The sequence below is a fragment of the Alexandromys fortis genome, unplaced genomic scaffold (genome assembly GCF_014885135.2).
Source record: "Alexandromys fortis isolate MF-2015 unplaced genomic scaffold, M_Fortis_MF-2015_v1.1 scaffold_215, whole genome shotgun sequence".
NCBI lineage: Eukaryota > Metazoa > Chordata > Mammalia > Rodentia > Cricetidae > Alexandromys > Alexandromys fortis.
Window position 1 is genome coordinate 445,497 of NW_026068086.1, and position 27,783 is coordinate 473,279.

General features: G+C 43.2%; 1 protein-coding gene across 1 annotated transcript; it reads right to left on the reverse strand.

The window, feature by feature from the left end:
* Nucleotides 1-1,030: 1,030 nt before the first annotated feature.
* On the reverse strand, nucleotides 1,031-27,528 carry Zc2hc1b (zinc finger C2HC-type containing 1B). Its single transcript, XM_050122265.1, has 6 exons — nucleotides 27,501-27,528; nucleotides 21,927-21,988; nucleotides 19,321-19,440; nucleotides 18,250-18,388; nucleotides 4,528-4,667; nucleotides 1,031-1,222 (listed from the first exon to the last, which is right to left on the reverse strand). Exons 1-6 carry the CDS (start codon nucleotides 27,526-27,528, stop codon nucleotides 1,031-1,033), a joined length of 681 nt encoding a protein of 226 aa, XP_049978222.1.
* Nucleotides 27,529-27,783: the final 255 nt, after the last annotated feature.

Here is a 27,783-nt window from a genome sequence, read left to right on the forward strand (position 1 = left end):
GAGTGGCAGCCAGAAAACCTAACCAATCTTCTAATCACCTTTTCCCCCAGCTCCAAGGCTAAAGGCAGGTGCCTGGCCACACCCAGGATTTTTACCGAGGATTTGAACTGGAATCCACTGAGTCATTTCTCTGGACCCTCAGTTAGGTTTTTAAACCGGGCAATAAGCCACTCAAAAGAAGCAGCAAAGCTTCTTGGTGCCGCCACTCAAGCTGAGACTGGCTAATACCTCCCGAACCATGACCACTGTCCAGAAGTGGCAGCGTGGTTGGGAAATGATACACACTATCTGAACGGCGCATGTTGACAAACATGAAGTGCAAACAGAAGTGGTGAATCCTGGGGATGGCAGGGGGACATAAGGATTGGGGATGGGGGAAGGACGGGGAGAGACAGTAACCAAAACAAAGTAGGTGTGCAAATGCCATAGGGCAATTGGTTTCTTTGTAGGTTGACTTTATAAAAATGAGTCCTGGGCATAGAGAAGATAATCCTGTTTGTTGTGCAGCTTACTAGGGGTGAAGAGCCCAGTAGATCGCTAATCCAACCTGCTCATTACCAGCCTTAGCGGAAGGGAGCCAAAGACTAGAGCCGGCATGGGGACTCTCACACCCAGAGGAAGGAGACACACAGCCAGCGTTCAGTTATGGCTGGTACGTGTCTTAGCAAGGTCACGTAGGCTCTTTCAGCCCGTTTCCTTTCCTGCAGGCGGCAGAGTAAACTGTGTGGAGGATCACTGGGAGACACAAGGCCAGCACCGTAATGACGGCTATGCCTGCTGCCACTCTGAAGAAACTGTTCATTTGTACACCTGACATGTGGGTGTCCCATCTCAGCCTTCTCGGTTGTAGCAGACTAAAGGGCAATAGCTTGTGGATTCCTGCGGCAGTCACCAAACCGCACTTCCCGCTTGGTCAGAGTGGCGCAATCCCGATAAGAAACTTTCCCGCATGGCATATTTGCTTCAAGTTTCAACCTCAAACAAGCCCACATGATTTTTCCCCCTGCAGCACTGGCTGCCATTTTAGCGTTTACTGACTACCAGCAGATCGCCACGGCAGGATGGAGGCTCTACCCCCAGGACTGGACAACTCCAGAGCCTGCTCTGACTTACTTGAACTGGCCATGACGTCATTCTTGGTCTCCACAGCCCTGCTCTGCAGCAGCGTTCCCACAGCACTTGTAACAGTGGGCTGTTTTCTGGGACTTGCCGGGGCCTTACCCTACAGGTAGAAAGAGATGTAACACCGTAACCTCGGGTACCAAGCATGTAGTAAACTTGTAGCCAACAGAAGGTTAGCGTTATCACCGGGACTCTGGCACCCAGAGGAAGGAGACACACAGCCAGCATTTCACTGAGCCTGGGCTGCGGTCACTTGCTGGTGCTAAAAGCCACAGTTTGGTTTGGGAACATTCATTCAAAAAGAAGCCCTCAGGGTTGGCGGTGGTTTGTTCATCCTATGAAATCTGTTGTGTGAGGACGGAAGAAATCATTTGATGTCCGTCACGATACAGTTACGGAATGTTTTGTTTTTCTTTACACTTGAAGATGGCTTTGTTTTCTAACCAGAACTGAGAAGGAAAACAGAGATTGACAGGCAGCACATGTTTTCAGCATCGAATTCCAATACCCCCAGGCCTTCGCTAGTCTACAGAGCAGCTGCACACCGCACAGATGGAAGCCAAACAAGGACCGAAGCATCCTGGGGAGCCCTCCTTCACTTGCACTGGATCTCCCTCTAGGCCCAAGGAAAAGATGGCAAGAAGATAATTTGTTCTTTAAGTAAACTCCTCACCAGCTCAGGAATTATTGTCATAGTATACCAGGCCCATCATCCATCCTCAGGCAGCTAAAATATTGTTGTTGCTGCTCTTGTTAGTATTTTGTGTTTAGCGTGTGTGTGTGTTTGTATGTGTGTGTGTGTGTGTGTGTGTGTGTGTACATGTTCAAGTTGGTGCTAGTGTCTACCCAAGCATGTGGAGGTCAGAGGAGGACATTTTTTCTATTGTTATCCACCTTAGTTTCGTGAGACAGGGTCTTTCAGTGAAGTGGAATCTCGCTGTTTTGTTTATCTGACTGGCCAGTAAGTGCCTGGGATCTGCCTGGCTCTGCCCCCAGATACTGGCGTTATAAGCATGTGTGGCCATGACAGGCTTTTGTCTTGGGGATTTGAACTCGGGCCCTCTTGCTTTCACAGCAAATGCTCCCCATCGAGCCCTCTCTATAGTACCCCCTCCCCCAAAGGTTGATTTTTAGAGGCCAATGTTGGTCTCCTCTGGTTAAGGGTATGGCTGATTTCTATAGCTGATTATGTTTGAAATGGAAACACAGTTTGGCTGTGCCATTCATAACCCTGCATGACTAAAACAAGCTCTCCCTTCTTGTCCCATTTCTGAACAAGCTCACTATTAGGCAAGGTCCCAGAGTGGTGGCATTGGCACTCAAGGAGCAAACACTACCATTCAGACAGCCTCGACAGTGAGCAAAGGAATTCAGGGAGCCAGCAATTTCCCCTCTGTGCTCCCAGCCGCTACTAAGCTCTGGAAAACAAGACGAGGAATAGTGCCAAGTCACTGGCTATGCTCAGGAGAGCCAGCTGGCCTTCTTCACAAATAAAAAACACGTCTGCTCGCTCGTTCCCTCAGCCCTCCTTGGCACCACCAACAGTGGCAAGCTCCACGGATTGGATAGAACCGTTGGTAGTAATGCCAGTTGTGGGTACTCCTGGACAGGGTGGAAGAAGAGCTGGACTTACAGACTTCTCCACACTTAGGTTGAATTCCAGCCTGAAGCTGCCATGGCCCTTCAAAATTGTGATTCCAAACCCCAGGGACAGGAAAGGGTTTTGGGAAAGGGGAAGCAGGATGAGGTAGGGGGAGAGAAGACAGGCGAAGGACTCTGACCCAGTGCCGTCCTCCCAAGAACTCAACAGTTATGTATGATTAATGCTGTTTACAGACAAAACTAAATCTCCAAGTCTTATTACCTACAAATAACCGCACAACGGGAAGTCCAAACCTCGCTGCTGATCGCAGAGTCCCTGCTCTTGACATTGTGTTCTTTCCCCCACTGTCTTAGCTGTGCAGACTAAGCCTCTGAACCTGGATCCACCACTTGCCCAACACGCGTGTGCCATGTCTCTTCTCTCCTGTGTTCCTTCAGGTTTCGAGCACCTCTAACCCAAAGATGTGTCATCAGAAATGCTCCCAAATCAGAAACATCTTGACCACCAGCATGACGTTGCAAAAGAGAATTTTCACGAATGACCTCATGCGACAGGTTGCAGTTGAAACACGGGCACGTGAGAGACTTTGTAGAAATCACCTTCAGGCTATATGCCTCAACTGTACATGCACAGACTAATTTTGCAAAAAGAGATACAAAAATCTGAAACATTTCTGAGCCAATCTGAAACAGCACCTTAGATAATGGATTTTCGACCTGTCTAGATGCCCAGATGCTAATGCCCAGTTTTGTTTCAGCGCCAATCATTTTCTCAGCTTCACTAATTATTCCTATTAATTCCCTCACTGTGGGAGCCCCGATTACTCCCCCACTGTGTCTCCTCCCTGGTTTCCCTCCGCTTATCTTGGAAGTCCATTGCATCTCACTCAGTTTTTCGCCTCCTGAGTCATGTCTGCATTGCCTGTGATGGCACATGAAACCATGAATAGATGATGGAACAGAAAACAATACTGCCAGGCATGGTGGCACACAGCTTTAATTCCAGTGCCTGGGAAGCAGAGGCGGAAGAATCTCCGAGATCAAGGAGAGCCTGGTTTACAGAGTGAGTCTCGGGACAGCTTGGGCAACACAGATAAACCCTGTTTCAATTACAAAAAAATAAAAAAGCCAGAAGCTAGAGCCGTGGGAAAAGGGTGGAAAGGAAGGTGGGGAAGACGACTCCCTGGCTTCCCAGAAATGTTCTTGTTCCCCCTCCCAGGCTCTCAGGCCTGGCTGCTCCCAGATTTCTGAGCTTCTATCTGATCAACTCCTGTCAGCCTCCACTCTGAGCTGGCTTGAACCATAACCCTTGTAAATCTGTTACCTTTGTTGTTGCGGCTTGTCAGTCCCCATCAGAGACTTGTGTTTGGGTTACTGCCTCAGGCCGTAAACTAGACATGTGTATCTCACCCATCCCCTTCTCCTCTAGAGATCAGAACCCATACCGCCAGGCATCTTCTTGGCAACATTTCTCCCACCCAGACCAGTTGTACTGAGTCACAGTTCTTTGCTGGGTGGGTCAGACTGATAAACACCATGGAAGAAGCAGGGTGTTAGTATAATTCTGGAGAGACATTCTTTATATACTGAAGTCTTCATCCTGAAAGGCTTCAAACAGTTCAGAAATATTTTTTTTTTCCTGCAGCACCCAAAGGTTCTTCCAGCCAGAGGTAGACAACTCCCATGGAGACAGACAGCGATAGTGACCCTTGGGCTTCTGAGGACGGATAGTTGAATTCCCTGGTAGATCCTATATAGTTGTCCCAGGCATGAAAAGCCCACAGCTGGAGGAAAGATATTTACCTGCGCTCTGGATGCCAGCCTAGCTGCTGTTTGTGCTGGATCGAATACGCGTCGGGAGGACTGATCTTTGCAGAAATTAATGTGTCGCTGGGCAGCAGTCTCATTAAACCTCCTCTTACAATATGGGCATTGAATATAATCTGGATAAGAACACACCGACAAGCCACGATTAACATTTCAGAAACCACTGTGGAATGGAACTGTGGGAAATGAATTAAATGGAGTGTGAGCTCTGAAGAACAAGGTCTCAGACTCGGGTCGGAGACAGCCTAGTCCAAAAAGAGAAACTTAAATAAAGACATGGCAGGGAAAAAAAGTGCTCCCGAGGTATTCATTTCATTTAAGAATATCCCTTTAAGACAGAACTAGGCCCTCTGAATGTGGGTGACAGTTATGTGGTTTGATCTGTTGAGGGGGGGGCACCCCAGCAGTGGGATCAGGATTTATCCCGGGTACACGAACTGGTTTTTTTGGAGTTCATTCCCTATGGTGGGATACCTTGCTCAGCCTTGATACAGGAGAGAGGGGCTTGGTCCTGCCTCAGCTTGGTACGCCAGACTTTGCTGATTCCTCAAGGGAGGCCTTACCTCCTCTGAGGAGTGGATGGAGGGGTGGGATTGAGGGGAGAGGCAGGAGATGAAAGAAGGGGAAGGAGAAGGAACTGGGGTTGGTATGTAAAATGGAAAAATAATTTAAAAAGAATGACCCTTTAAAATGTTTGAATAGAATCTTTTTCAGATACTAGATTAATTATATTTAGGAACTCGACAATTACAGCTTTCTGTAGACTCCCTAATCCCAGCATGCAAGTTTCTCTGGTAAGGAAATATATAGATGACCCGGAAGCCTAGGTAGGTATGGTACTTTTTGAAACAAAGATTGTTGAGACCTATAGAGTTACACAGAGATACTATTTAGTTTCTAAATGTGGGTTTAGGGGATGAAGTTGAGCTCCAACATCACTGTGTTGTTAGCATCAAGCACGTCTTTTGCAACGGCTAGATTTTTTCCCCTCACTTATGGGAGGCCACAAACAACATATACAAGAAAGGAAATTAGAAAAAGAGAAAAAGAGAAAAGTTGGTAGGGGTCAAACATTGAAGACCAAACAAGGAAGGGTGCTGGGAAAGTAGCTTTAGCAGTGACTTCAGCTTCCCAGGCAAACCCCAGGCAGCTTCTGGTGACCCTAGATTGTCTGTGGTTCTGTATAACACCTTGTCAAATGTTCTTTCATGTGCCCTTATCAGATACAACTGGCTGGTGAAAGACATGGGAACCGAGAAAGATCTGAGGTCGTCTTATAACATGGAGATTCTCACAAGCAGAGCTGAATCTGCGCCTAGCCTCTCTAAGCACTCCGGGATTAGCGTTAGCTTTGTTCTTGACTTAGGCATCTTTAAGGGATAGGAGTGACATAAAGATTTTCCTCCCAGGAAGGGTCTGAGCTGCATCAGCCTTACACTCAGGATGGACGTTTACATTATCGAATAGTCAGCATTCCTCCGTGGACAGCCATGTCTTTAAAGAGAAGCTGGGTTTTTTTTTTTTTTAAGCCCTATCTCTAAGCAGCTTCAAGAGCTTTTTCTACTTGAACAAACTGCTTTCTAAAATGAATACCCCTTCAATGTAAAAAGTATCAGTGTTCAGGGATGATCTGGTCGCCATTCCTCTGACTTTCCATTCAAGAAAGCAATACTAACCATTCATTCAATGCCTACTATCGTGCAAAAGATGGAGATGCAATATCTCTGCAATTGAGGACTGTGTATCTGAGTGCAGAAACAAAAAAGAAAAAAGAAAAAGAAAAGAAAACTTCACACAGATAAATGGCTTTTTGAAAAAAACAACTGGAAAGGCTTAAGAAGGATGAGCTTAGCTCTGGAGCCTGTCTGACTGGTTTTGAGCTCAAGTCTTCACGTGCTATGTGTATGAACTTGGAGAAGTTGCCCAACTTACATAGGTTCCCCATCTCCTCAGCACAGCCCACACCACCTGTTTCCTCAGGGTCTTGTGAAAGCTAATAGATAATCCACACAAGGGTTTGTCCCAGTGGAAGGGTAGCACCTCCAAGAATGTTATAAATGCTGGCTCCTGCTGTATGGAAACTAGTCCAGCAAGCCCATGCCTCCAGCTGCTAACCAAAAGGACAAATGCTTAAAAACTACAGTGTGCCCAGATAGTTCAGGACTCATTCACGGCCCCGTAGAAAAACCATCTAGAAACGGGCATCCCACGTGGTGGTTGTTTCTTGTTTCTTCCAGGTAGGATGCCAAGCCTTAATGTAGACATGCTGCGCCTATAAATCCTACTCGTGTTGGTCAAAGATGTTGACTAAGCATTGTTGAGTTCCACCCGCCCATCTGGTCATTGCCACCCTACTGGGAGCTTCTTGCTGCATACTGCCAGGGAAGCAACAACCTTTGAATGTATTTCCTTGCCAGGCAAAGTCCCTGAGATAATGAGGTGAACACACTTTCCAATTGGTAAGGGAACACTAGGTCCCCTGAGACCCCTGGAAGGAACCAGAAGCCTGGTCATGGGAGAATTGTACAGGTAAGAAAAGGTCCCATGGCTGAGTATTTGGACTTGCTGTTTGCATGTACACTGAATTTGAAATATTCTGAAAAAGGAAAGGCATTTTTGTGTGTGGCAATCATCTGAACATGGTCTGTCATAGCTACGTGTTCTAGCCTAGTCGCAAACTGAGTAATCTTCGTCCTTTATTAACTATGAGCTCACAAAAAAAACCATTCCATCCTATTCCTTTCTATTGAAAATAACTTCAAAATAATTTCAAAGCTTACCGTGCTAATCCTTCTAGCATGAGTGGTGAGTTTTAAAGTTGGACTACAGGATTCTTATGGGAAAGATAGTGACTGGGACTCATATAAAATTAAAGTGGAAGAATAAAGAATATTTTAAATGTAAAATTACACTGAGATCCTTGTGCAGCCTGTGAAACAGTAACCACTGATTCATGAGCCACAGAATGATCCCAATCCTAAATAGTATATAGCATCCCTCATAAAATGTTGCAGTGATCTGGAGATTCAAATCATTAGCAGACTTGGTTAATTCAATAAGAACTAGAACAAACATATACAGGTCATGAAAACTGAGTCATAAAAATGGGGATTCATGCTGACAAGTGGAAAGAAATTGCTTGCAAACTCAGGCAAATTAGCTCATATTATATATAAAAACTCTCCTTGTATGTGCATATAAATTTTCTATTACATAAGTCTAGGAATTCTGGTTAATATAAAGTCCCCACACAGGCAATATAATCAAATTGCAATGAAAATACACTATTGTGAAGTATTGTTAGGTGCATATAGTAAGAAATTTAATTATAAAATTTGTATTTTAGCATAAAACTCTGAGAGGAAGAAAATTAATCTAGCATGTGATGAGACCTGTGAAGGGAATTCATATTTGGAGCAATAATAATCCTGTCATTTTAGAGCCTGCTGGGTAAGGAAAGAAACTCATGGAGCACCGCAGACACGGGTCCACGTCATTAAATAACTAAGGTAGCCATCAATACACAGCTTCTCGTGTTCAAATGAAGCTGCTTCTCAGAAGAGATTTGCGTTGTTCTGTGTGGATGGCTTTGAATGTAAAACACTTACCTTGTAGGTACAATGGACTGAATTTGATTCCCCCATCCACCCACATAAAAGTACTGAAAAAAAAAAAGTAATCCCAACACTGAAGGTGTGGAGACAGGAGGATTCCTGGGGCTCACTGCCCAGAAGGTCTTCTCTAATAAGTGAGCTTCTGGCCAACGAAAGGCTGTCTTAAAGGAGGTAGATGGTGTTCCAGAGCACAACTGAGTTTACTTTCTGGCTTCCACACCCACGTGCGTGTCCATGGGCACACATGCATCGGCACACCCACGTAAAAGAAATGTTTCATTCTCTAGTTCTCGCTACATGGTAGACATATTTTGTTTGCAATAAACATATTAAGATGATGCATTATTTTTCAGCTACATTTTCATTAGTACAGAGCAAAAAATAAAGCAATTAGTAAGATTATGTTCTGGTATGGTAGTTTAAATGATTTGAGTTTTGGGAGGTATTTATTGTATGGTTACACTATGGCTTGTTTTTAGACTTTTTCAAGGGAACTTTCTGGAAGAGTAACTTACATAGTAAAATGAACATATTTTGAGTTAGCGGTTTTATAAGCCTTGACAAAGGCATGCATTTGAGTAAGCATTCTAATTAAAATACAGAACATTTACCCCCTCCCATATTTCTCATGCCCCATTTCAGACACCCTTCTACTGAGGGAGCCTCAGTCAAGTCCCTGATGGATTTCCCTGTCGCTAGAGACAAGTTTTACTGTAGTTTGGGTAATAGATGATCCATCTTGCTGTGTTTATAGTAGTCCTCTTGAGGAGATTTTATTTGTACGTTTTTCACAGCTTGGTTTCTTTCCTTCATGCTGGTTGACGGGCATTTTCAGTTGTTCCCGTTTATATTCTATCAATAAATGTGACCGTAAGACTCTTTTATGTGTAGATTTTAACTCTTTGCATAAACGTCTGAAAGTAGGATTGCTGTGCAGGTTAAACATACGACAGGAAACAGGGAAAGGTGACTGCGTTATTTTATCCTTTCATTCACTTGTGACTTCTAGGGGCTACACGCATTCTAGCCAATTGTCAGGGTTCAATTGAGTTAATCCATGTGAGTGTTGTGCTAGTTAGACACAAATGACCTGAGAAAAGGAACCCTCAACTGAGAAAATGCCATTATCAGGTTGGCCTGTAGGCGAGTATATGGGTCATTTTGTTTTAAGTCATGATTGATGTGGGAGGGCAGATGGGGGGGGAGGGTGGATGGGGGAGGGCCCTGCCCACTGTGGGCACCTCTATATAGGTGGTCCTGGGTTGTATAAAAAGAAAGCAAGTTGAGTGATCCTTGAGGATCAAGCCAATAACCAGCATTCCTTTGTGGCATCATATTCAGTTCCTGCCTCCAGATTTTTGTCTTGAGTTCCTTTCCTTATTTCTTTCAGCAGTGACTCACTGTGATTGGAACGTAGGAGCCAAATAAACCCTATCATCCCTAAGCTGGCCCTAGTCAGTATTTTTTCTCACGGCAATAGAATGCAAACTAGAACACAAACTGGTACAAGAGACTGGGCTATTGCTGTGGCCGTCATAACGGTGTTGTTTTGGGAAGGATTGTAGTAGTGTTTGGAGCCAGAAAATCTCTTGAGGGCTAAAGGCTTCAAGGGCTGTTCTGTGGTAGCTTGGAAGATATGAGTTGCAAGAAATGGAGACAACAGAGGCCTGGCTTACAAAGTTTCAGAGGGAAGCAGACTATTGGGACTAAAGGTGTGGCAGGGTTGAATTTAGAGTCTGTGGCTCCTGGTCCTCTCAGGTGGGAAGAACAAGCTGTGATTAGCAAGAGAGCAACACCTCTGAAGTGAAACCTTTGCTTTGCTGGGACAATTGATACTTGTTAATTCGGGTTGAGAAGTCATTTGTGATAGGAAGAGACCAACATCACTGAGGTGAAATCTTCTCAGAAATATTTCCTCAGGGATAGCACACAGAAGCTGGTGTCGAGAGGGGTCCAAAGCCACACCCTAAACTGGTTGCTTGCACACTGGTAATGTGTAAGAATCTCCTACGTGGTTCTTATTCTGACAGCAAGGACACTGCAGGGTTGAAAGTCTCGCAGGGAGAGCTGAGACGTGGCACTGAGACGTCAGGAGAGGCCACTGGTGAAGACACAGCCTCGGTTGCAATGGAGACGCCCACATAACGAAGATGCCAGGGCTGGGAGATGACCACTGAGGACAGTGGTTGGAGTGGAGTGGAGCCAGTCTATCCTATAAAGTACACTCTGTGTGCTGTGGACGGCAGAGCTTGGCAAGTGGAACTATTCAACCCTTTTGGAGCCCAAAAGATCATGAGTGAGTTCCAGATGCTGGGCACTGATTTTTTTTTTTTTTTTTTAATACCGATAGACTTTGTTTTGCTTTGATCTGATGGTAATTCTGCCCTGCCTTGGAATTATAAAGTATGCAACTTATTTTGGGTTTTACAAGATCCATGGCTATGAGATTTTGAACATTTTAAAAAAACTTTGAACTTTTAAAGTTATATTATGCTTTATATTGTGATAGAAACATGAGATCTTAGAATAAACATTGAAAGGAAAATTATGGCTTAATAATAATGTATTTGTGTGTCAAGTTGACAAAGAGTTGATTGATCTGGGTTTTTGTTTGTTTTTGTCAGCTTGGTAGAAGTCAGGGTCCTCTGGGAAGAGGGGAAAATGCCTCCATCAGATTGGCCTGTAGGCAAGTCTACGGGGTATTTTCTTGATTAATATGGGATTAACATGGGTTGGCCCACTGTGGGTGATACCATCCCTAGGTGGTCCTGGATTGTATATGAGCCATCAGGAGCAAGCAAGTAAGCAGCATTTCTCTAGGGTTTCTGCTTTAACTCCCTCCTTGGCTTCCCTTGACCTATACGATGTAATGAGCCCTCCCCTTTGGTAGTCACGTTTATCACAGCAACATAAAGCAAATTAGAAGAATAAACCATAGCATTTTATTGTGGCCTTAATTTGCACAGTGAAACTAGTGTTAAGTACATTTTTATGTGACTGTCATTTAGTATTTGATGACATCTCTTGTCCTTTTATGGTGAATTGTAAGTATTGTTTATATTGTCTTAGCATGAGCCAGCTGGGCCGTGTGGTGCACGCCTTTAATCCCAGCACTCAAGGAGAGACAGGCAAACCTCTGAGTTCAAGAACAGCCTTTTCTACAGAAAGAAAACAAAAAAAAAAAAAAGTGGAAAAAGCAAAAAACAAAACACTCCCAAACAAAACAAAGCAAGAAAGCACGAGCCCATCCTCAGATGCATTGTAAGTATCTGCTACCAGTCTCTAGATTGTCTTTCTCTTCTTTTTACAATGTCTCATAAAACAATTGTTAATCTTGATAAAGCTGTTTTTATCCAACCTTTGTCAGGGTTGTTTTGAGATGGGTTCTCACTTTGTAGCCCAGGTTCTAACTTGGAATCTTCCTGCCTTAGCGAAGGCGTGCGTGTGCCACCCCGTCCACTTGACCAAGCTCTTTTAGCCTTGTTATCGTTGTTGACCAAGTTTTGTTTACTATTTCTCTAATTTTGATGCTTGTTATACTCCTGCCAATGATCTACTTTGAATTAGTTGTTATACGAAGTATAAGATTTTATTTTATTTTTTTCAAATCGATATCCAGTTTTCCCAGCAAAGTTTCTTGATAAAACTACTCTTTTCTCCAATTGGGGTTATAATTGCTGTGATGAAACACCATGAACAAACAGCAAATTAGGGAGGAAAGGGGGTATTTTGCTTATACTTCTACATCAATGTTTAATCATTAAAGTCTTGGTAAGAACTCAAGCAGGGCAGGAACCTGGCAGCAGGAGCTTACAGGGAAGCCATTGGAGAGGTGCTGCTAATTCGCTCACTCCTCACGCCTTGCTCAGCCTGCTTTCTTACAAAATGCAGAACCACAGGCTCAGTGTTGGCCCACCACAATGGACTGGATGCTCCCACCTTCATCACTAAGAAAATGTACTACAAGTCGGGCACGGTAGCCCGAGTCTTTAATCCCAGCACTCATGAGGCAGAGGCAGGCAGATCTCCAGGGGTTCGAGGCCAGCCTGGTCTACATAATGAGTTCCAGGACTCATATAAGCTTATAGGCTATATAGTGAGATCCTGTCTCAAACAAAAAGCAAACAATACAAATGTACTACAGTATACAATACAATACAAATGGACTTGCCTGCTGTCCAATCTTACCATGGCATTTGCTCAACTGGCTTTCCTTTCTCTCGGATGAATTCGGTTTATATCAAGTTGAGCCAGACCGTACTTTAAAAGAAAACCAAGCTTGCTTAGGGGTGATTCTCTAGCAGATTTCGTGTTCTGTTCAACTGGCCTTCCAACACCGCATTGCCACGAATGTTGTGTTTATAGCAAGGCTTGACAATAAGAGAGCGTAAGTCCTGTGTTTTATGCTCCCCCCCCCCCCCCCCCCCCCCCCCGCCACCCGCCACTAGCTTGCCTATTCCAGATCCTTTCAATTTTCACTTGCTTTTTACAGTTGGCTGGTCAACGCCTACTTGGCAAAGACAAGTTGCAGTTACTTTTATTGGAATTAAATTGAAACCATAGAGAAATGTGGGTAGAGTTGACATCACAACACACTTCTGAGCTTCTTAAGCCATGAAAATGGTAAGTCTTTCTATTCATTTTGGTCCCTTTTGATTCCTCGAAGGAGTATACTGTTTTTTTTTTTTTATTTTACACTTCCGCACAAAATTTGTCAACTATATCCCTAGTGTTTAACAAGTTTATGTTATTGTAAGTGTTGTTTTTAATTTCATATTTAGTTGCTTCGGCATAGACCACAGAAGTCCAGAATGTACTGAATTTTCTCTAATTCTAGCATCTTCCAAGAGTTTTCTGTATTTCCTCTTTAGTGATGACAGTTTGTGATTCAGATAGTCTTACTTCTACAGTTCAGTCTTCATGTTATATGCTACATGTGTATATTACATGATTATATGTTGAATTTTGTCTTTTTGTGCTGGGTACTATTTCCAGCATGTTTAACAGAAGTGGAAAGGATAGACATTCTTGCTTTTTCTCCCCTGAGCTAAGAGGGAATGTGTTCAGTTTGTCACCATGGAGTGTGATGAGAAATAGACATTTTTCAAAGATTCCCTTTATGGGAGAAATTACCTCTTCTTTTCCAGTTGCTGAGAGATTTTCTGTTTTGTTTTTAAAATGTACGGTGTTACACTTTGTCAAACAGTTTTGCTCTTTTAAGATGACCAAATGCTTTTAAAATATTTTGTTTCCATAATAAATTACATTTATTATCTTTTTCCTTTTATTTAATTTGGGTTAGTTTGCTTGTATTTTATCTTTTAAAGCTAAACTTTATCAGTTTATAGGCCAAGATTGTATAACTTTGATGCTTTCAATTATCATTCACTTAAAGTATTTTCTAATTCAACATGAGATTTGTTCTTAGATTCAAGGGCTGTTTAGAAATCATTCACTATTGCTAAATACTTGGATATTTTCCAGATAAATTTTTTCCTTAATTTCTAATTTAATTTGACTGTGGTCAGAGAATATATTCTGTATGTTTTCGATTAAGAGTCCTGAAGCTGCCGTTACAGCCCCGTATATAATGTTCCTGTGTAGCGGATTCTGCTCTGCCTGTCTGTCCTCTGACGGCTCTTGATGGCAGTGAGGCCAGACTGGTTGATACCGCTGCTCACGTTTTCTGTAGCTCTACTCACTTTCCTGTGGCTCAGTCTATTAGTTATTATGATACGAACGGCAAAATGTCTGGATGTAACTGAACTGTGAATTTATCTCTTTCCGGTTTAGTCAAGTCTTGTCTTACATTCTTAGAAGTACCAAGTGAATGCATATAGGTCTTCTTAATGACTAACTTTTGAGTCATTGTTTCTATTCACACTTGCCCTAAAGTTTGCTTTGCCTGATGCTGGCAGATACTCTGGTTCTATGATTATTGCTTGAATCTTTCCCCAGGCTTTTAGATTTTGTCTTGAAAGTGTTTCTTCTGAAGAGCATACTGTTGGCTCTTGCTTTATTACCCAGCTTGGCAGCGTTGTCTTTATCTGGAGTAGTAGGCTATGTATGTGCATTTGTCCAACCTGCATCTTTTTTTTTTTGTTGTTGTTTTGGTTTTTCGAGACAGGGTTTCTCTGTGGCTTTGGAGCCTATCCTGGCACTAGCTCTGTAGACCAGGCTGGTCTCGAACTCACAGAGATCCGCCTGCCTCTGCCTCCTGAGTGCTGGGATTAAAGGCGTGCGCCACCATCCCCGGCTCCAACCTGCATCTGGCTATGTGTGTTTATCTCATATATTCTCTGCCCCCACCCCCATATTTCGTACCTGATATAAATCTTACTAGGTATACCACAATACTTTTAATGGTTCCTATAGCAACCTCCAATATATCTTCACATGCTATCACATCCATTCTTGTATGAAAACCTGAAAAATATTCTTATTTTTTTCATTCAACGTTGTGTCTTTGTTTCATTCATTTCACTTCGCATGTCAGAATGCTATTATTTTTGGCTTTACATGGTTACCAAAACCCTACCGACAGTGCTGGCCTCAATAGAGACAAGGTGAGAACAGCCGCTTTTGCCCCGGTATCTAACTAGCTTTGGAAGTGCTGGGCAGACTGTATGCATGAAAGGGAAATAAAAGAGATACAAGTATAAGGGGAGAGTAGCATTATCTGCTTGCAGATGGCATGGACGCAGAATGCTAATGATTCCACAGAAGCAATGTTAGAGCTAATGAATAAATTCAACAGTTACAGGATACGTAGTTGATATACCTACCAAAACTAAGCTGCATTTTGTCTATGCAAACAATGAATAATAAATAAAGCTAAGAATTCCATTTTCCATAAAATCAAAAAGGATAAAAAACTTATGAATAAATTTAAATGAGAAGGCAAAAGACTTATGCGCAGAAAACATTGGTGAAAGAAATAGAAAAAAACCGTAAGTACAAAGCCACTTTTGTGCCCATGCAGTGGAAAACAATATTGTTAAAAATGACAATATTACCCAAAGTCATCTATGGGTTCAGTGAAATCCCCGTTAGAATTTCAAAGTGGCATTCAAAACGTGTTTGTTTGCTTTTCGTGTGTGTGTGTGTGTGTGTGTGTGTGTGTGTGTGTGTTCGTGTGGTGGTTTGAATAAGTATGGCCTCCATATGTTCAGATATTTGAATGCTTGGTTTCCTGCTGGTGATACTGTTTGGAAGGGTTAGTATGTGTGACCTTGTCAGAGGAGGTGGGGCCTTTTTAGAAGGAGGTGTGTCTCTGGGTGTGGGTTTTGAGGTTTCAAAAGCCCACGTCATTCCCAGTTAGTTCTCTCTGCCTCGTGCTTGTGGGTCAGGATACAAGCTCCCAGGCCGGTTTCAGCGCCCTGCCCGCCTCCCTGCTGCCCCCCTGCTCCCTGTCTTGAAGGCCACAGACTCTATCTCTCTGAAACCATAAGCACCCATAAACTCTTTCTTCTTTAAACCGCCTTGGCCTTGTTGTCTTATCACAACAACGGGAGTGTCCTAAGACAGCCTGCTTGTCTGCGCGTGCACCGCGTGAGGGCAGATGCCTGAAGAGGTTCTGTAGCTTCCTGGAACTGGAGGTAACAAAGTTGTGAGCCTCCATGTAGCTGCTGGATATTGAACCTGGGGCCTCTGGAAGAACAATAAGCACTCTTATCAGATGAGCCATCTCTCCAGCCTCTAAAGTGATGCTTTTTGTAGAAATAGGAAAAAAAAAATCCTAAAATTTATATGGAATGTCAAAGGAGACCAAACAGCCAAAAAAAAAAAAAAAAAAAAAAAAGAAAAAGAAAAAAAGCTTTTTGTATCTGTGACATTCACAGTTTTTTATTTAAAAATTATTTTAATACTATGGTAACCAAAATAGAGCTGTACTGCCATGAGGACAGATACAGATGGGTAGCACAGAATAGAGAGATGAAACGTTCAAATGTGCAGTTACTTGACTTTAACATTTTTTTTTTGAGATTAAATTTACTTATTTGTGTGTGTCTGTATAGGGAGCATGTGAAAGTCACCTTTCACCATGTCGAGTCCAAGGGATGGAACGAAGATTATTGAGATTAATGGCAAGCACCTTTACACACTGAGCTACTTTGCTGGGCCCTAAGTAACTTTTAATTAAATTAACAAAAACTGTTCAAGAGGAGAAAGAATAGCCTTTTAAATTATTTATTTATTTATTTGTTTTGGTTGTATGTTCATTGTACTAAGTGTTGGGTTTCATGATAACATTTTTGACGGACTGTATCATGTCTGTCTGTGGTTCTCAACCTTCCTAGCGCTGTGACCCTTTAATACAGTGTCTCATGGTGGTGATGATCCCTAACTATACATTTATTTTCGTGCCTACATCGTAACTGTAATTTTGCTACTGCTATGGATCACAATGTAAATGTCTTTGGAGATAGAGGTTTGCCAAAGGGGTTGCAGCCCACAGGTTGAAAACCCTGATGTATGTCAGGTATGTTTCCCATATTCACTTGCTATCACCCTCATGGATGTTTTTTTTCAACCAAGAGAGATAAGGAAATTGATTGTTGATGTACAAAAGAGTAAGATTGCATTGCACACTAATGCTAACTCAAAACAAACCAAACACCTACCAGTAAACCCTAGAACTTTAGAATGAGAAACACAGGGATCTTCCTTGCATGGTGCTCCCAGAACATGGGATGGAGGTAGAGGAAGGAGAACCAGGAACTCGGGGTCACCTTTAACCACACAGCAAGTCTGAGGCCAGTCTGAGCTACATGAGACCCTTAACCCCAAACAGGGTATAAGTGTTAGCATTATATTCAGCAGTGATATTCTTGGCTATAACATGAAAAACAGACCACAAAAGAGAAAGCAGCTCAAATGTTCAAATTTTGTGCTTGAACTAAATACACTACAGTCCAAAGGCAATACAAAACAGGAGAAATGTTATTTGCTAATCAGACATTTGACCAGAGATTAGAAGGAACTTAACCGAGTCTCTAGTGCTAACCTCCAGCTTGTTGAAAGATGAAACAGAGACAAGTTAAACATCAACATGACTTAACAGGCAAACGAAACCACAACAGGCAGCATTCTGAAAGCTAAAATCATCAGACAAAGGTGTCACAGAACACTGAAAACTGTCTGAAAAGACAACAGAAAGCAGTGTTGGAACCTTGACTGGATTCTGGCTGGGTGTGTGTGTGGTGAGAGCCCCAGAAACATTCTTCAAATAACTTGGACAGCAGGAACCTGTGTTTTGCTTAAGAGACGATTTGCTGATAATGTCAAGGATAAAGTATCGCTGTCTACAGCTTCACTTTTAGAGATTTCTTCCAGGGCCATTGAGATCGTTCAGTGGGTAAAGGGCCCTGCCTGCCACCAAGTCTGGCAACCCGGGTTGATCTCCAGGCCCACACAGTAGAAAGAAAGAACTCCTAAAAGTTGTCCTCTGATCTTCGTGTGTGTGTGTGTGTGTGTGTGTGTGTGTTACATGACCCAATAACACACACACATTCACACACACACACACAGACAGAGAGAGAAAGGGAGTGACAGAGAGACAGAGAGGAGACAGACAGACGGAGGACAGAGACAGAAACAGAGACATAGAGAAAGACAGAGAGGCAGTATAGTCCCCAATCCTTGGACTTCAGAAGACATGGAAATGATTATTGTCCTATTCTTTCCTCTTTCTTATAGATTTGAAACTTTTCAAAATACAGAGTTCGGAATAAAGAAAGCTGTGAAGCCACTTAAATCACGTGACTTCAGACAGTTAGCTTTGTCAGTCGATGACTCGCAAACACGGAGCTGTACGTTGCTGACACTGCGGAACTAGTGTAGTACTGTGTACAGCTTCCTGCTCCTCAGCCACGGCGCAAATGCTGTGCCCCTTAGGTAGGTACTGACGCTACCGGGTGTGACGACGTCTCGTGGTGGGGGCAGACCGGAGGGAACATGCAAGCTCTGTGAACTGGAAGAAAGGGCTAATAATGTGTGCTGCATATATTTACTTATATAGTTGGCGTTTTAATATGGGTAAAAGTCAACCGTGGCCCCAAAAGCAAGCCAAATATTTACAGACCTGGGTTGATGGTCGGAGGGGGTGGAGGGGGAAGGGGCCTGCCCTCTTTTATGGCTAGAGCGCATTCTTTTGCTGACCGAATCGCATTGATGAAGTCCTCATGCTGTTGTCTCCAGTTAGATTTCCTCACCGGTTGAACCTGTAAGAAACAAAATCAAACCAGCATCTACTACCCTTGGCTACATAGCAACTGACAGATTTAAAAAAAAAAAAAAAAAAAAAAAAAAAAAAAAAAAAAAAAAAAAAAAAAAAAAAAAAAAAAACCACTAGGTTTTGATTTATAACAAATGAGATCGTGTAATATGGGAAAAGTTTTCCCCAAAAGAGCTAGTTTTAAAAGTCCACAAGCTACATTAGTATCGTTCACAGTCATAGCCAGTGACCAAAAAAAAAAAAAAAAAAAAAAAAACCCACAAAATAAAAATCAGAGAAACAACAAAGCCAGAGAACTTTAGAGAAAGACAGATGCAAGACTGAAGGTGACTTTCTTAAGTTTTTGTTTGGCAATCACATTTTTATTGATCTATTTTTGCGTGTGGATGTGTATATGCATGGAGGCGTATCAGAGGATAGCTGTTGGGAGTCGGTTCTTCTACCCTGTGGTTCCCTGGGGACTGAGCTCCAGTGTCCAGGCTTGGTGGCAGGTACTTACTGATTTTAACTGTAACTTTCTTACTGGTATGGCTGCACACCCGCAATCACAGATCTAGGGAAACTGAGGCTGCAGGATCATGAACCTAAAGCTAGTTGGGCTACATAGTCGGTTCACGCCCAACCTTAGCTGTTCAGTGAAACCTTATCTCAGAGGGGGGAAAGGTAACTTTCTTCCCAGGCCACTTTCTAGACTTGCAGGCACTCTGATGAAAATGTAAACAGGATTCTTTCAACTACATCTGGAAAGTATCTAAAATTTATTTGGAAATCTAAGTAAGATTATACAGAAAACAGTAAAGGTGGATTATATTTAAATTCCATTACACTGCCTTATCAAGCAAAAAATGAAATCAGAGAGCCAAGAAACCAGCTTAAATGTACTTTCTATATTGAGAAGTAAAGAAATTGTTGGCATACCTTGGACTGAGGAGGCTTAATCACAGTGGGAATGTCAGTTCCCTGTAATCTTTGCTTCAAGGAATTGAAGGGTTTGCGTTTTTTGTTGAATAGTTTTTTACATATTGGTCCGTGTCTTTCCTAGACAAGGAAGGGTAGGGATTCGCTTTGGAAAATGTACGATCACAAAGTTTTCATGACTACATATTTAACCTCCAGGATAGTGATGGGCTAGCATCTGTAAAATTTAGTCCCTTCTTTAACTCTAGACCACCATCCGGGAAATCCATCCGCTCTCCCCAGCCATGTCAGACATAGCTCAATACCATATTTAGGAAAAGGCCAAAGGCACTTTATTTCTTATGTTTGTGGACCTTTAAGAGGTGAAGTTTAAGTTGGAAGTGGAGGTGCAGGCCTCTATTTTAGTGCCAGGGAAGCCCAGGGAATAGGGTTGTGAGTCCTGCCTCAATGCAGGAAGGCAAAACCAGGTGAGTTCGTCCTGGGAGGAGTTTTGACCATCAGGGGGTGTGTCCTTACAAGGAACTGAGGTTCTCGGGCCCCCTCTCCTAATTCTTTTTTTTTTTTTTTTTTGGTTCCTGTCCTGGAACTAGCTCTTGTACACCAGGCTTGGCCTCGAACTCACAGAGATCCGCCTGCCTCTGCCTCCCAAGTGCTTGGATTAAAGGCGTGCGCCACCACCACCCGGCCCTCTCTCCTAACTCTCTTTCTCTTCCTGATTATGAGTTTTGGAAAAGTTTTGCCTCCCTTATGTTTCTACTGCTACAATCGTAGGGCCAGAGCACTAGGGCTAACTTCTCATGAGATGGCATGTCTAAAACAGGGACAAAAGTCATCTTTTCTGTTCCTAATGTGACCAACTCAGGAATCTTGTGATAGTGAAAGAAAGTTAACACAGTAGCTAAAGAGTGTTACTTTAAATTTGATTTTATATTTCGAATTTAAAAAAAAAATCAGGCTACATGCTTTTTATTCCAGCCGTTAGTCAAATGCTCAAAATTCTAAAGGGAAAGCTGGAAAACACAGAAGTGCTTGACATCCCAGCATAAAGTTATAGTATGGAGATTTGAATAAGAAATGTCCCATTTGGGGGCACTGTGTGAGGATGCTATAGAAGAAGGTTTAGGGGTGAAGCCTTGCTTGGCAAAGTCTATTACTAGGGGCCAGCCTATTTCCCGTTCATTTAGTCCATCCTCTGTTTAGGTAAAATGTGATCAGCGGCTCCTGTTGCCACGCATTCCCCACCAGGCCTAGCTTTTGTGGCCAGGATGGACTTTATCTGTCTGGAGCTATAAGCCAAAGAAAGCCCTTTCTTCCTTTAATTGCTCTTGATCAGAGGTTCGCGCCACAGCGACCGGAAGTCAGCTTTTAAAGCGGTTGGTCACAGTGCCTGAAGGGCGCAGCACGCGCATCTCTGTCCTCTCCTACAAAGTCACTTCATCTAGATCCCCAAAATGCAAGTTCTACAACGATCTGTGCTCCTCCAAGTCCTCCATGTTAAACTACAGGAGAGGTTATCGGATCACGTGATCGAGACAGGCTTAGGGGTGAGACTCAGGAGCAGGTAAAGCCTCCTTGACATTGAGTGATCCCCAGCCAGAGGGAGCCCCTTAGGTCTCAACCCCTCCCCGGTGCAGCTGGCAAAGGTAACAGCGAGCTGAAAGATACTGGTAGACACTGGGCCGCAACAACCTGTATTATTCCACTGGTAGCTTCAGGGGCTCATTTATAATTTATACGGGACCAGACATGCTGCTCCTAAAACTTCCCAGAAAAACAAAACCTACAACCTCATTTTGGAGGTTCCTTTTCATCCAAACCCTAAATCATGCAAGTTCAATAGTATCCCATCATCTTAAAAAAAAAAAAAATCCAAATGATTACATTATCATCTTAAGAATTCCTTTTTAAGAATTTATCTTTTTTGACTATCTCTTTACAGTTTACCATTTGTTTGAAACCGAACCCCCCACCCCTGCATCCTGCACCCCTCAAGTTCGAAATAATTCAAAGTTTTTTCAGCTTTAAAGCCTGGGAACTTGACACATGCAGTTAGTTTATATCTGGAAAATTAGATCTTGGAGCAGGCTTGTATCCATGCATTATTTCTCCAAATGGTATAACCCCCTCCCCCCCTTGAAATCAGCGTTCCGTGTACGTGGCAAGGCAGAAAACAGGAAGGTTGCAGGACTTGTCAGAATTAGTGACAAATCTGGCAAATTTGCAGCTCCGAGCCAAGTTTCCAGATGCCTGAAATTCAATGCTCATTCCTCCTGACCAGCTAATTTCCCTGGTGTTTTGGCCTTGAAATTTGAATTTTTGATGCTTAAAGAAAAGGCGGAAGAGCCAAAATCTCTCAAGAGAGAGTGGTCTGTGCCAAGACCATTCCATCTGGCACGCTTTCAGGGAGAGCGCGGTGAATAGGGTCACTTCTGAACGTGGCATTATCAGCCTGCCTCGGTGTCCGCCAGGCCTGGCAGCCATAGGTTACACTTCTCCTCCCAGCCCTCTCCACATCTGTCTTTAATCTTGGCACCACTGCCTCCTCCCTGACTTGACAGTTCATTTGACTCCAATGAAACACATCTAGAAAACGTCTTTATGTTTACCAGGACATCTGCTGCAAAGCGTCTCCCACAGACTTCACAGGGAAACAGCTTCTGATTGCCATCTGCGTGAGATTCGAGAGCACATTGTGTTAAGTTTCGTGGACTTGCCTGGCTGAGGAAAGACGAGGGACTGCAGGTGACCTCGGGCGCCTGTGGGCTCCACAGTTGTCCCACCCACCACCTGCTTCCTCCTCCACGGAAGAGCCTGCGCCATCCCCCAAGTGTTTCTTTCCTACTATAAACTTCTCACCTCACCGAACGAGTCAATTGCACAAACGTGAGGCAAACAGTGCAATCATTTGCTTTGGTCGGGGGAATGGGGTGCTGAGAGCTGTGCATCAGACATCAGAACAGAGGTAACCTATCAGCAAAAAGTCACAAATTATCTGATAGTGACATCTTTGGGATTCTGCTTAGGCTGAAGATAGACTGTCATGGATATCTCAAGGAAAACTGGTCCCTGCCTTCCCTAGACAAAGGAAAGTGGAGGGGTGGCTCAATGGGTAAGGCCCTTGCCATGCAAACATGAGTGCCTGATTGTGGATCTACAGGACCTAAATGAAAGCTAGCATGGTGGCCTCAATCTGTAACTCACAGCTCTGGAGGGGAGTTAGATGGGCAGATCCTGGGGTCTCACTGACTAGCCAGTTTAGACAATCAGCGAGACACAGGTTCATGGGAGAGACCCTATCTCAAAAATAAAATGGAGAACAATTAAGAAAGACACGTGAAGCTGGCGGTGGTGGTGCACACCTTTGATCCCAGCACTTGGGAGGTAGAGGCAGGCAAATTTCTGTGAGTTCAAGGTCAGCCTGGTCTACAAGAGCTAGTTCCAGGACAGGCTCCATAGATACAGAGAAACCATGTCTCGAAAAAATAATAATAATAAAATTTAAAAAAAAAGAAAAAGAAAAGGAAAGGAAAAGAAAAAAGAAAGACACATGACATCAACCTTTGGCCTCTCTACCACATGCATGTGCACACACGCACTTAGAAACAAGCCGAAAATTCAGTACTGCTTGAAAACGTCAAACAAAACTCGTGTTTCTACCACAAGACTAACAAATCTTGCAAGAAATTATTAAATATACTGAAAGGAACCCATAAGCAGGTTCAGCAGAAAATAGAAAGATACATTTCTAAGATTAATTGCTTTAAAAAGCAAAATATTGTGGACTGAAAAGTTCACTTTTTAGTACCTTTTTTGTTTGAATTTGAGGACAAAGTTTTTTTTTCCCTTTTTTTTTTTTTTATAAAGTTTCAGGTCTAAGCATAGGTGTTTTTTTACTGTAATAGAAATATGTCTTTTACTCCACAAAGAGGGACATCTTGGAACACTGCCGTCTGCAGGGAACCTACAGAGAACTGTGGAGAACTTACACCTGAAGATGGACAGGGGTATGTTAATTTAAAAACTGGGGTGGAGGGCTGGAGAGATGGCTCAGAGGGTAGGAGCACTCACTGCTCTTCCAGAGGTCCCAAGTTCAATTCCCAGCAACCACATGGTGGCTCACAGCCATCTGTAATGTAATGAGACCTGGTGCCTTCCTTGCCAGCATTACACTGTATGCTTAATAAATAAATAAATCTTTAAAAAAATAAAAAAATAAAAATAAAAACTGGGGTGGAGACGTAAACAAGAGAGGAAGGAAAAAAGATACTGAAGCATCTCCACCAGGACTAGTTTTAGGGGTGAGGGTGGGGAGGTCACAATGATGACTGCTTGGGGACAGTGCTAAGTTTACAGGCAGGAAGCCTGAGAAGACAGCGGGTCTGTGGCTAGAAAGAGGGAGTTGAAAAAAAGAATCCATCTTAGGAAGAAAAATGACCCCAGTCTTGGAAATACTGAGTTCAACCGAGTTGTGCAGCCAGCGGGATGGAAATGAGGGAGGGGTCAGGGTGAGGGACTCAGATGTAGGTTCCCAGGAATGAGGTAGAGCGAGACACTGCCAGGGAAGAAGTCGTGGAAAAAGCGGTGGAGAGAGGATCCGTAGGGAAACTTCCACTCAAGGCCAAGAAAATGATGGTGATAAGCCAGGAGAAGCAGAGAGCAGGGCCACGGAAACCGACGGGGGAGCCATGTGAAAAAGGGGAGTCTGCTGAACGGGAAGCAGATGGCAGGTTGCACAGACGTTGTTGATTTAAACAGTTTCTTCACAGGTCTGCTAATTGGTATTGTGTTCTCTGCACAGGTCATCCACCTCGGCCTACGGAAATACTCCCCATCCTGTCTGCAACACTGGGTCTTAAAAGCAATGTTTTCAGTAAAGTTACCCCCCTCCCTGCACCCTCGCAACAGACTTGTTAAAAGAAATAATTGATTCTAAGACTCATTTTCCCCCAACATTACTGAAGGCAATGTTTTTATTCATGTTATAGTCATATAGTCATTTTTATTTGGTTCTCTCCATTCCTAGGTTATTTCACAGGCTCTTCATAGCAAACTTGTAAGACCCAGCTGGTGCTATTTTTTTATTCTCTGTTGAGAAAAAGTTAAGTGATTTCACTCAGTCCAAAAACTGCAAGGGGTAACCCTGAGATTTGGACCCAAGTCTCTGTCTCTCCAAAGATTAAGACAAAAATTCAACTACAGGTTTATGATGTTCCCGTTGATCTATGAAGGACCTGGAAACCCCCGAAGACCAATAATCTTTAGTTTAAATCAGTGCGTTTTAATGAGTTCAAGGACTTTAAAATAATAGGTATGACCCAATTAAAAACGTGGCTATGGATGGACCACTCCATTACAAAAAACATTCAAGTTGGAAGCTTGTCTATAAGAAATGAGGAGATTGTCTGTCTCAATAGCTGGACCACACATTAAGTTGAAGGTCTATACTGTCACACTCTGAACTGATTCAAACAGAAGATTTGATTGCTACCACCTTAAAAGAACACTTTGAAACAAGCAACATGCCCGTCAATGGGTAAAAGGCTAAATGAACTGTGGAGTACCCATGGAGCACTGCACAGCAATAAAAAGGAATATACTACTGAGCCATGCGACAGCCTAAAAGGATTTCAATGCTGAGTGAAATAAAGCCAAATTACTACAAATTCTACGACTCCATTTGCAAAATATCCTCCAAAGTCAAAATGACAGAGATAGAAATTAGACTTTAGATTCTCGAGCTGTAGGAATGATAGACATCAAGAATTTTTTTTTGTTTTTGTTATTGTATGTGGAGATGCACCCTGCCACAGTGCATGTGGCAGTCAAAGACGACTTTGTGGAGCTTTATGTGGGTTCTGGGAACTGAACTCCGGTCACTGAGATGGAGTAGGTCCTGTGGAGCTCAGACACAGAAACACCAGCCAGTCGTGCAGCTTGTGAGCATGACTGCTCACACGCCCACAGGCATCCAGGATTCACTCAGCACCTTGCTCGCTGACACATGCACACAGGTGCACACACTCTAGAAGCTAAAGTCGGACCTAGGGTTTCTTTAGGTCAACGCTAAGACACCAACTACGAGTTGCAAATGTTCCCTTCAGAGGTAGGCTTGTGCTCCTAGTTGGCTCAAAGATAAGGAAGCTGTGTTAAAGGGTATCTAATAAGTGGTTTTAAAGAAAAGGGGGGCCGGGCGATGGTGGCACATGCCTTTAATCCCAGCACTTGGGAGGCAGAGGTAGGCGGATCTCTGTGAGTTCGAGACCAGCCTGGTCTACAGTGCTAGTTCCAGGACAGGCTCCAAAGCCACAGAGAAACCCTGTCTTGAAAACCAAAAAAAAAAAAAACAAAAAGAAAAAATGGGGGGGTAATGCTTAGTGTAACTAACTGGGTAGTTAATAAACAAATAGGGAGACAACAACCAGGCTGCCTGGAACTTGTGTAGACCAGGCTGGCCTCGAACTCACTGAGATCCACCTGCCTCTGCCTCCCAAGGGCTGGGATTACTGGCGTGTGCCACCACTGCCTGGCTCTATGTTCTATTTCTTATTTGCACAACAGGTATGTGTTTGCATATTACATATTTTACCATAACTAACTTACTAACTCACAACTAACTTACAAAGCACTGGACTCCTTATTTTCTGCTTTCTAACTAGATCAAACAGGCATGTTAAAGCAAGCCATCGTCAACACGTAAAAACAACACGGTCAGGGGTCGGGGCTGCTCTCCATCAAGGTGATGTGATGTCACAGTGCAGGCTGTAGAGGCTACATCTCTCTACAGTGCACCAAGACAGCATGCACAAATGGCGCCAGCAATGAAGACACTCAGGCTTTTAATACGAACAAAGTACCTAACAAGAAAGCTTTGAAACCAATTCCGGACAATGCTCAAACAAGACTAAAGCTCAGTAGGCAGGGCCATCGACTGGAGTTCAAGTCCGGAACCCACATAAAAACCCAGCTCCACACAGCCGCCCTTTGACTGCCATGTGCACTGTGGTGGGTGCATCTACACATACAACAACAACAAAAAATTCTCCCTGCCTACTTGTGACCCCTGTGAATGAACCTATCACTAAGTCATTCTTTTACCCTGAACCCATCCATACCTATGCCACCGAACACTGTTCACCCAATTCCAGGCACTAGCTTGGCCAGCAGGTAAAGTGGTAAGCAAAATGTTCTGCCCTCCAACTTTCCTCTAGTCAGAAAGGATCCCGAGAAGCAGCCTTGTACGTTGCTACAGAGAGCACAAGGCAGGGAAGAGGAAGTGCCGGGAGGAGGGCGTGCTCCTTAATGAAAATCATAGGTGACAACTGAGCAACCTTGCAGGCTTATCTGAAGACTTCAGGGGAACAGTGAGTACCCAGCTCCTCGTAACAAGTGGTGCTTGTCACAGTGATGGCATCGGCACTTATCTGTGCCTCCTGTCTCCAACCAAGTAGTTCTTGAAGGCAAAATCCCCCTTATCTCTGGACTGCTGTTGTTCAGCATGGAGCTCATGTGCTCGGTTTTCATCACTGTTTACAGAAGACTGAAAACTGAATATTTCGGCATGTGTTTGTGTGTATGTGCGGGGAGGGGGTTGGCTTTTAGGTCTGGTGTGTGTAGGAAAAATTTGCTAACAAGTTCTAGCAATTCATTCAAGTCGCCCCTAAAGTCTTCTCCAGAACAGAATTACAGTCTTTAAGCTAAATTAATCAGTCCCACAGCAACAAGCGTCTCAAGACTTACAGCTGAGTTGCATTCCCTTATTTACAAGAGATTAATTGGAATAGAACCAGCAGGGCTCAGTACATCCTGTGCCCAAGACTCTTCAAGGTTTGGAGACTCTTCTTTGGAAATGGTCAACAAGAGAAAATGCCCATCCACTTAGGATTTTTATTCCCAGTATTCATATAAAACACCAACTACCTCTGCTTTTGCAGGTTGGCATTTCAGCACACGCTCAGTGTGGTGTACTTCCTCAATGACAAATTGTGCACACTTTTATTTTTACTTTTGGTTAGGTGTTAACAGAATAGAATTGTAAAGTTTTTCACAACTCTAAAAGAAATATAATAATTAAGATTTTAATTAATAAAACTTAGAATAAGGTGATACCTATCAGCTTCGGAAAAGACTTAACTACCAGGTGACGTGACTTGTAAAAAACCTAGCCATCAAGCGCAGCTCACCTGCCACAGCTGGCTGTGCCTCAGCCATTTTGTCCTCCACTCTGACCAAGTGTCCACATCGATCAGGGGCAAATGGGCAAAGGTCAGTGAGAAGTCACAGTTTACCAAATAATGAACATTATGATGGAGTCATTGCCTAAGCCTTGAATCAGTCTCTAGTTGTCAAAACAAGAACAACTCATCAAACCCTGGAAACTTCTGAGTATGTATTTTAATAAGCTGTGGATGGTTCCAAACATTAAACAATGTTGGGAAGACAAACTTTCTAGGTTACAGTGAAGTA